The 10,330-nt window shown below is 36.3% G+C and overlaps 1 protein-coding gene across 2 annotated transcripts; it reads right to left on the reverse strand.

Annotated features, from left to right (window-relative positions):
* Positions 1-7,095: 7,095 nt before the first annotated feature.
* Positions 7,096-10,124, reverse strand: LOC149012659 (uncharacterized). 2 transcript variants are annotated; one of them, XM_089160161.1, is made up of 3 exons: positions 9,764-10,124; positions 8,330-9,634; positions 7,096-8,169 (listed from the first exon to the last, which is right to left on the reverse strand). In XM_089160161.1, exon 2 carries the CDS (start codon positions 9,450-9,452, stop codon positions 8,403-8,405), a length of 1,050 nt encoding a protein of 349 aa, XP_089016287.1. In that variant the 5' UTR covers positions 9,453-9,634; positions 9,764-10,124; the 3' UTR covers positions 7,096-8,169; positions 8,330-8,402. The 2 variants fall into 2 exon arrangements, with proteins under 2 accessions (XP_089016287.1, XP_089016289.1); XM_089160163.1 differs by having other exon boundaries at positions 8,330-10,124.
* Positions 10,125-10,330: the final 206 nt, after the last annotated feature.

Raw genomic sequence — 10,330 nt, forward strand, 5'->3', positions numbered from 1 at the left:
CAAATATATCAAACACCTCCCCTCTATTAATTTTTTCGGTTAAATTTAACTTTTACTGCTAAATATTTTTCTAAAATCCAAAACTACCCTTAGCTAAAAATATTTTTTATTTTAAACCCTAAATTACCTTAATCACCCTAAGAAATAAATACTAAATTACCCTCAATTAAAATAATTATTATAAACCAAAACACCATAGTTAAAATCAAATTATCTTTAATTATTAAAGCCCAACAACCATTTCTTTCTTTTTTAATTTAATGAAACAATTAAAAAACACAACACATCAAGTAAATAAAAATGCAATTAAAAAAAAAGTATGTTGATAAAATAAACACGACACATTTTGGGTTTTCTAATTGTTTATAAATTTATTTAAAAAAAACTGGGTACGTTGGCTTTTAATAATTAAAGATAATTTGGGTTTTAATTATGCTGTTTTGATTTTTTAACAATTATTTTAATTGAGGGTAATTTAGTATTTTAACTGTTAAGGTGATTATGATAATTTAGGGTTTAAAATAAAAAATATTTTTAGGCAAGGGTAGTTTGGGATTTTTGGAAAATATTAAACGGTAAAAGTTAAATATAATTGAGAAAGTCAATAAAGGGGAGGTGTTTGATATGTTTGTTAAGTAAGAGGGGAGGTAAGTGATATTTACCCAAATTTTTAATATTAATTATATTGAGTAAACTTAGATTTTTAATTTAATTTGGTCCAATGAAAATCAGCTATAAATTCAATTAGTACACGAATGAAATTGTCTTTATAAACAATAAAATTTACTAATTGTAGTAAGCATGTAAGTGATAAATAGAACCAATTTGTCCAAGTGAAAGATTTTCTACAAATCAATCATGTAATTTTACCATCAAAGAGTTGGTCCGTTGGCAATGACCAAACCCTCTCTTCAATTAAGAGGTCAATTTTTTAATCTCCCTATTGGTATATTTAATTATATATTAAAGTTACTTGGAAGATGTAGTTGACGTACGTGTATGTTGGTCTGGATGAACCTCATATACAAATAATAGTAATAATTATTTTTTGATAGTAGTTTAGATAATATGTTTAATTGATACATTCTGTAATTATGACGTTTCAATTAATGTTATCCATTATGTAATTATAAATGAAAAATTGCAGTTTTGGATATAATTTAAAGGTCAAATAGTGATTCATATTAAGCTCTCTAGAGAAATGCTAGAGGTAGAAAAGCTATTGTTTACAAAGAAGCGTGGTGGAGACTACCACCAAACTTTGTTTAACCTAAATTTTTTTGACCCTTGAGCTATATAATTTGCCTGAGCATTGTTTAACTTGGACACAAAACGAAACACAATTGAATGGAATCTAGTAGAGATTTTGAGGATCTCTTTTAACAAGTTGGAACTAGGCCAATCAAGAGATTGGACCTCGCCATTAAGGGCTGGCACAACAACTAAGCAATCAAAAAATAAAACCACTTGTATAATGTTATGTCATACACAAACAAAAGGGCTTCTCTGATAGCCTCAAATTCAAAAGATAGAGTTGAATAGCCAAAATATGCTATCGCATTTGCTGCATTGAACATGCTCCCCTGAATCCCAAATTACACTGCTATGACCTCCTTGCTTCATATTAGAGTCCCATGCATTATCACAAAATACTTTCTCCCAATTCCTGGCTTGCTCCAATATTGCTAAGAAGTCAGTTTGACACACTTGTGTGATCCCTCTACCTTCACTTGGTTGGATTGATTGGAGTTCACCTACAAGTTTGGAAAACCAAGAAAGAGAATTAGGTAGAGAAATATAAACGTCTTGAAATAGAAAAACATTTCACACGCATGCCAAATAACCTAGCAAAGTGTACTCCACATTGTATACACTAATTCAATTTGGTCAAAGTACTTGAATTTGCAATCCATAAAATACATCCACTCATGGAGACTAAAACCCCTAAATTCACTTGTATCAATTAAAGGGAATGCTCTCCAAACTAATTTGGCAAAATCACTGTGAAATTGGCATGAATGATATCTTGTACTTGATTCATACAAATCAAGCATAAAGGAAGAGGGATACTCTTTCGGTAAAAAAAATGCCTTTTGAGTTGTTATGCCATCATTTGCAACTCTCCAAATAAAATTTCAGATTTGAGGAAGGGACTTTAGTTTCAAATCCTTTTCCAATTTGGGTTGAGGAGCTGGCCATGGAAGTGGAGTTGTTAGCCTTGTTACCCCTGTGTGGTAATGGTTAAATAATAGGCCGATTTGACAGTAAAGTCACCATGCTTTGTTGCTTTCCAAATCCATGCATCTTCTACATCAAGATCTAGAATGGGTAAAGATAGAATTTCCTTGGCTTTAGCTTGGGTAAAAAGGGAATTTATTAAGAGTACCTTCCATTTATGGCACCTCTAGTCAATAAGGTCATGTACCCGAGATGGTCTCAATTGGTTTTGGTTCCTCATAGGGTAGGGAGGAGAGAGAGAGTTTGGAATCCAAGGGTCTTCAAATACAAGAGTGTTAAGACCATTCCCTATTCTTTTAAGTAACCTCAGTTTTAATATGTCTCACCTTGCTAACAAACTCTTCCAATCCCATGAGGCCCCTCTTAGTGCACGTGAATGGAGAAAAGATTGATCCTTAATATATATTTTCCTTCATTGTTCTAGCCTATAAAGAGTCTGGTTGGTTTATGAGCCTCCATCATTGTTTTGCCAATAAGGCTTTGTTGAAAGAATGTCTATCCCTAAACCCAATGCCACCTTTGTTTTTGGGCAGATATATTTTATCCCACTTAACCTAGTTGATCCCTGAATTATTATTGTTTTCCATCAAAACTCTCTAATCATCCTAATCAAATTGTTACTTACCTCTTTTGGGAGCAAGGAATGAGACATGGTATATATGGGCATAGTTGTGGCTACAACTTTAATTAAGACTTTTTTTCCAGCCTGAAAAAGCAATTTTTCCTTCTATCCCGCAAGTTTGTTTTGGAGCTTATCCCTTAAATAAGCAAAAATTTGGGATTTTAACTAACCAATACTGGATGGTAATCCTAGGTAAACACCATATATAGACACTTCTACTATATCTAGGGTTTGAGAGATGTACCTTCTTGTTTGCTCAGGCACTCCTTTGCTAAATAGAATGGATGATTTCATGTTCTTTATGTGCTGAGTCTTGCTCACATTCTTGGATGATATTACCAACTAGGAATGCATTTTAGGGGATGCTGGACTGAAAAGAATACCGTCATTTGCAAAAGATAAATGATTAATATCAGGAGCAGTTCTGGCTATGTGAATACCAGGTAATCGAGGGATACCAACTGAAGAGCCAAGCCTTCTTGATATAGAACAAAGAAATACGGGTTAAGAGGAAGCCTTGCCTTGAGCCCCTAGATGAAATTATCTTACACGTGAGCTGTTCATTTATTTTAATTTGATACTCAATAGTTGTCAAACATTGCATTATCCATTGTATCCACTGATTTGTAAAACCTAAGAAGCTTAGAGTGTCCCTAATAAAGCTCCACTCCATCTTATCGTATGCCTTGTAAAGATCTAATTTAAGTTCCATGTATCCAGTTTTGGATTTGGAGTGTGTTAAGAAGTGAATACACTCATGTGCGGAGTAAATATTGTCCGAGATGGACCTTCCTAAGATAAAGGCACTTTGTGTCTCACTCACAATTAACTGTAATAAACGTTTCAGTCTATTTGAAAGGCATTTGGCTATGATTTTGTAAGGAACAATACACAAACTTATAAGTCTCAAATGATTTACCTCTTGTGGATTTTTCCTTTTGGGGATCAAGGTTATTATTGTTCTATTTAAGCTTTTGAGAAGGAAACCCCTCTTGAAAAAATGTTGGATTCCAATAATTACACCATTCCCTAAAAAGTTCCAGTTTCTATGATAAAACCTAGCAGGCAAGCCATCGATTCTAGGAGTCTTGTTTCCTTTTCATTGGGAATAGAACTTCTTCTTTTTTTATTTTTTTATTTTATTTATTTATTTCATCTGCCGAAAAAGGTTTGCATAAACAATCATTGTTATTTCTAGAAATGCAAGGCTGTATGCGAGAAAGGAAATTATGGGGAGATTATGGATATGATGTGGAAAATAAATTTGAGAAATAAGATACTACCTCCCCTGGAATATCTTGCTCCTCTGTGAGACTTCAGTTTGTGAATTGCATTCCTTTGCCTTCTTTGGCTTGTTATTGAATGAAAGAAGATTATGTTCTTATCACTAGCCTGAAGCCAACTAATTCTAGACATTTGTTGCCAGTAGATCTCTTCAATGGGTCGAATAGATGAAGGTATTTAATGAGATGAAAATAGCCATGAATTCATGTTTTTATGATAGTAGTATGATATGACAAGAACCGATAATACATTTATAGGTAGCACAAGAGATATGCCTTACGAAGTGGTGATTCTACAACTTCAAAATGTACAAAATTTATGAAGAAAAATAATCTTCGTAGAATGTTGTGTCCTAGCTAGTGTTCCTTTATCGGTTTTTCATATGCAATGCTTCCGCCTCCCAAGAAGTTTTTGTATAAAACTCGATTCTTTTTGCCAAAGATCTTGGCATGGTAATCCCCTTAAAGTTAAGCATCTTACTCTCATTAGATGCGATAAATGTTGTTAGCCCAAGTCTTCTAGAGGATTGGGCTTTAAAAGAATGGAGGATGTTAATATGGCGTTGTTCCTCAAACATGAGTGGCAACTTCTCAATGAGTCGAACAGTCTCTAGGCTTTGACTCTTAAGACTAGATATTTTCCAAAGACTTCTTTGTTCAACCCCAAACTGCAAAAGAAAGCAGGCTCTTGGCCTTGGTCTAGTATCTGCAGTATAATTTCTCAACTTAAGGAAATGGTTCAAAAGCACATCAGGAATGGAATTGATTCTTCTTTCTGGTTTGACCTCGGGCTTTCTGTGTCCTAGTTTGGGCACCAGAAACCATGGTTGCACAAATGCTTCGAAACATTGAATTTAACAGGGAGTATCTCTCAACTTTTAATCTTCATTCATCCGTTCTCTCTCATATTTCGCTAACCTCCTCAAATGATAGGTGGGTATCAAAAGTCTCTTTCAATGACGAGTTCTCTACAAAGTTGGCAGGGCGAGCATTGTAAGCATTGTAGAGACAAAAATACCCAATCAGTTGCAATACCTTCAAACATTTGAGGAAATTCTACTAGAAGCTCCCCCTCCACCTGAAGTTTAAATCTTTCTTTTGGTTTCTATTGAATGCATGATTGCCAATTAAGTCTATCCTATCCTGATGGTCAGACATAGACGCTGTTTGTGAACTATGCGGAGATCAAGCGGAGACTCTATGACATATTTTTTTATCTTACAAATGGACCAAGAAGATCTGGGCGGCAAGACCTTTGGGATTCAGAACTCAACACTTGACCAGAGAATCTCTCTTCCACTTCTGTGCTGCTTTCCTAGCTAATACACAGCTGGACAAAGAAGCTACTCATTGGCTCTTTTTTTTTTCTTCTTGTTTTAGTATCACTTGTTATTTCTTATGGAGAGAAAGGAACCATGTGATGTTTAATAAACAAAAATCTAACCCGATTAGAGTCCTAAATAATATATGCTTTTGGGTAACTGAGCTTTGCTTGGCATGGTCAAATTCTTATATGTTTGAAGAAACTCAACAATCTTTTACTAACCAGTTCACTTTGGAGCAATAAGTACACTTCATTTCCAAAGATTTATCCATGATTCACTCACCAATTTTATTTTGTGCAAAGGTATCTAATGAATCTCAAAAGATAGCAGGATGGAGTGTGGGGATAGGTGTATATGGCATATTGGTTATAGTGGAGACAGAATGTGTGGACAAAAGTGATAGGATTGGAATCACTTTTTGCATTCAACATCAGACTAGAATTAGCAAAGAAGGAAAGCATACCCATTACACAAATTTGGTGCAGCGAAAACAGAATCGCGTCTCTCTGACCAAAGTCCTCGAAGACAAGATGGCCTTTACAACACTTGACAATTATCCTGGATATGGTAACAAAAATGAAAGAAACCACATGCTTTATATTTCAAGTCCCTCACTCTTTTTAAACTTTTTTGTTAGATTGACAGACATGGAAGTAAACAAAGCCAATGGATATGTTAGGATTAACTTAGAATCTCTAGATATGAATTCTGTAGATTCCCTATGACTGGTAAATGCATCTCTTATGATGTCCTTTAATTTAACTTTTGTTTTCTTGTCAATGAAAAAAAAAAAAATAGCATAAATTTATTTAAGAACCAAACCAACCCAAGAAATCAAATCAAACCGAACCAAAAAATAAAACCTACATCTTCATCCCAAAATTTCATCTTCATTTTAGTTAACAAACCCTAGTTGCAAAAAAATGCAATGGGACCCGTCAAGCCTAGGGGTTTAAAGTTTAAACCCAGGCTTCATCTTTGCTTGCACCAACAAACGATGACAACTGTGATGTTGCTCCGGACAAGAGTTCCTTTCATTAGAGATTGCCAAAGAAGAGTAGGGCGTTTGAGGGTTTCTCTTCTTTTTCTTCTTCCTCTTTGCATTAGAGATAACCAAAGAAGACTCAATTTCTGTATGTTTCAAACTTATCGAAAATCAATGCTTACCTACCCGTAAGTTTCAAAACCCACAATACTAGAAGCTTAGAAACATAAGTTTCACTTTACATGACAAAAGAATTTTTTTTTTAATTTTAATTTTTATTAATTAGAAGCTTAGAAACAAAAGTTTCCCTTTACATGAAAAAAGAAATTGTTTTATTTATTTTTATTTGAATAGGAGCTTTCTATAAACGGGGATGAGAATGAAAATATTAGTACCACCGTATGGGTGCGTAATTGTTTAGGGACTGATGATAGGGGTTCACATCCTTTATACTTCCCAGTCCAATAATTTCCTGAAATTAACTTTTAAGATTGTGACATGTGGCTTCAAAAAATCCAATGGTCAATATAGATACTCAAATTAGAAAATACATTATTAACTACACCAGTCTGATTTCTAAAATTTCTCCAAACTTTCAAGTCCCTCTCTTTTTCTTTATTATTTTGTTTGATTTTCAACTGAGGAAACAAGCTGAGGGGGAAGAGGATTTACAGTGAACTCCCAAAGTCCAATTTTAGACATGCTGAAACAGGTCATTCTCCTGAAGACATGAAGGTTCAGAGTTTACTGCATAGAATATGTATATGAGACAATGGATGAATTGATGAGAGGAAAAAAATTGCAGAAAGATGGATCATTTTTCATAATGTGAGGAAATTGATGAGAAATTATAGGGAAAAATAAGTTTTTTTCTATGCTCAGAATTTTTTGAAGCCACATGTCAATCAAAATTCTAAAAGGTAATTGGAGGGAATTGCAAGATTACTAATTGTACAAGATGTGAACATCCTACCACACAGCATTCTAGCATGATCCAAGAAAAAATGTTCTGGCAACTGGTGCATCTTTTAGGCCTAATAGAAGGTAGAACAGATGTCACCGCCCCACACCCAATGATGTCAATAAGCACATATACTTATCAGCCTCTGCATGTGATAATGCTCCCATTGAAGAACATCACCTTCAAAAATTACAGTCAAGAAATCCATTTTAAGATACAGATGATGGGCAATGTCATAGACAGACGAAGACTCTCTCCGTCCTATGAGGTATGAAATGACCCCCTACCTTCCCTGTGGATACACATTCATAGCCTAACCAATTCAAATCATGGCCGAATCGTAGCCAAATTGTTGGTTTCTCTCTTGATGACCCCCTATCATTACACATCTACCTAAAAATGTCAAATAGAAGTAAAAATTCTGAAGAGGAGTAAAGATGAAGGTTCAGTGGATCGATCCAACAAGTAGAATGAAGCATAATTTTCATAAGACAAAGAAGTATTAATTCGTCATAGCATCACATCTAACAGAAAAAGCTACATTTAAAGGAAACTTACTTTGAAAAGTTGAAAATTTAAACGTCTTACCCTGGTAGAGCTTTAGATATTCCTACTATTTCTTTTCTTTACAAAAATCCATAACAGTATCGAGTTCTACTAACTCAGTCACCAAAACAGGAGCGCATTTCCATTAGAACCTACCTCTCTATCGCAGAAACGGTAACTGTAGTTTCCACAACCTTTACCCACAGTACCTGCCATGTAAGGAAAATTAACGATATGAGGGCAACAGGTAAAGACATAACAGCAAACCTGATGAACAGTTGAACACAATTAGACAAACAATTCAATAAGAATTAATAGAATTGAAGGGCATGATTTCCACATTAATGGTGTCCCGGCAGAGAAGCTTACCTGAGAATGTGGTTCATCTCCTCCCTCTGAGGAAGAGAGAGAAGTAGAATGTGTAACAGAAGGATTACTTTCATTAATAAACTCCACGATTGACCATATCCGCGTAACGCTTAACTGATTCTTGTCTCTGCAACCTGATATCATCGTTGAACTTCTTAATGAAGGCTTCAACTCGCCTATTCAACTCATCATGGCTAAGCGATTTCTCCCTCCTCACCCCCCCACCGTCACCACCACTCCTCGAAGATGCCGATGAAGCAGAAGAAGCTGAAGACGAAGCATCATTGAAGGTCTCTGACTTTCTTAGCTCCTTCCGATAAACCACCACCGGTGACGAATCCAGATCCAAGTCAGGATCAATCACACGAGGTGGAACGTCCCATGTCTCGCTCTTCTTCAGGTGCCGTGGCAATGGCTTTTCTTTCCCGTCCGTAATCATCTTCCATGTAGCATCTAAGGTTTCCTTCTGTTTGTTAGTTTTGGCCACGCTAAGTGGTTTCACTGTCTTCTGTGACGCCGTCACTGATTTACCGATTTTTCGACTGTTCTCCGATGATGTTTTGGAGGCGAAACGAGAAGAAACAGAGAATTCCGCTTTGCCTTTGTCGTCCGAATCTGTCAAACAAGAGACATCAGATGAAGTCTCCGTGGATGATTCTACAGATTTTCCAACCGAAATGAAAGCTTTCTGAACGGAATCTTGAGGAATCTCATTCATCTCCGACCATATCTCCATCGCGGTCTCGCGATCATCAGAAGCTAAAGGGGAAGAAACAGCCCCGAAATCATTTCTCTTTTGCTTCTGTAGTCGGTTCTGGTTCTCCGCCGTAACGGTTTCATCTATTTTTTTCTCCGAGTTTTGCTTCTGCTGAAAGTTTGAGGAAGCTGCAATGGTGATAATAATGAAATTGACGATGATGTAGAGATACGGAGGAGCTAACCAGCTACGGAACGAGATCCAGATGCGCGGAATAGTAGAGAGGACGGCATTGACAGAGTACGGTACCGCGAGCTTGAGTAGCAGAACGACTGAGATTGCCCCGACGAAGAGGAAACCGAGCTTTACACTCCAAACAGCCGTCTGAAACCTATTTCTAGTCGAGTTTTGCAACAAATCGACCATTATCGCCCTTCAAGTCTTCAAAATTGATAGTTGATGAGTTTAAGCGATTCTCCTACTTTAAGGCTTCAATAGAAGTGAAAAAACAGCAGAGAGAGAGAGAGAGAGAATGGCAAACTGAGACGAACTCAGTACCTCAAAGATCTGAAACGGTACTCAAAAGCACCATTTCCGGAACCAAAGCCCTAGCATTTAGAAGAACAAAACACAGTAAATACCAGTAAGAGGCTCTACTTCAGGGAGTGCTAAATCTGAAAGAAGAAAGTGAACTTCAAAAAAGAAAAAAAAGAGAGTGCCAGTTCTTAAAAACTTACAAAAGTACAAAACTCCCTAAAGCTTTCATCGAAACCTGCCGCGGAGATCGAAATCACGCCGATTCGAGATTCCTGCAGGCAATTCAAGCGACACGACAGGAAAAAGAGAGAAAGCGATTGGAAGATTTTAAAAAAAACTTAGAACATAAGCTATTACTATTGGCTTTTTTCTGCTACATTATTTTATGCTTGGAGCAAAGATCGCTTTCAGGAGCGGCAAAGCCTGAGAGACTCAGAATCAGAGATTTACTGATCTTCTGACGCAAGGAAAATGTAGTTTTCAGAGAGAGAGAGATAGAGAAGCGCCATTGTCGGAGTCCTTGAATCTCTGTTGGTTACAGAACCGGCAGAAGGAGGATTCAAAAAAACACGGACCGCTTTTTGTAGAGCCGAATCGTTAAAATTTGAGCATGTTTCCGCTACTCAGGGTATTTTGGAAGTTTTGGGCCACAGAAGTGTTCGATTGATAACCAGGCGCATTTATGTCATTTAAATCCGCTGGCCACGTCAGTATGTAACAGATTGCAGATGTAACCCGTATCGAAGCGCGGTTGATGGTCCGAAACC

The sequence above is a fragment of the Hakea prostrata genome, chromosome 6 (assembly GCF_041222555.1).
Source record: "Hakea prostrata isolate BN-2017 chromosome 6, UWA_Hpros_2, whole genome shotgun sequence".
Classification (NCBI taxonomy): Eukaryota; Viridiplantae; Streptophyta; class Magnoliopsida; order Proteales; family Proteaceae; genus Hakea; species Hakea prostrata.

What these genes read in the sequence shown, in the direction of transcription:
- LOC149012659 (XM_089160161.1), bottom strand. Translation starts at nt 9,452, where the DNA reads ATGGTCGATTTGTTGCAAAACTCGACTAGAAATAGGTTTCAGACGGCT.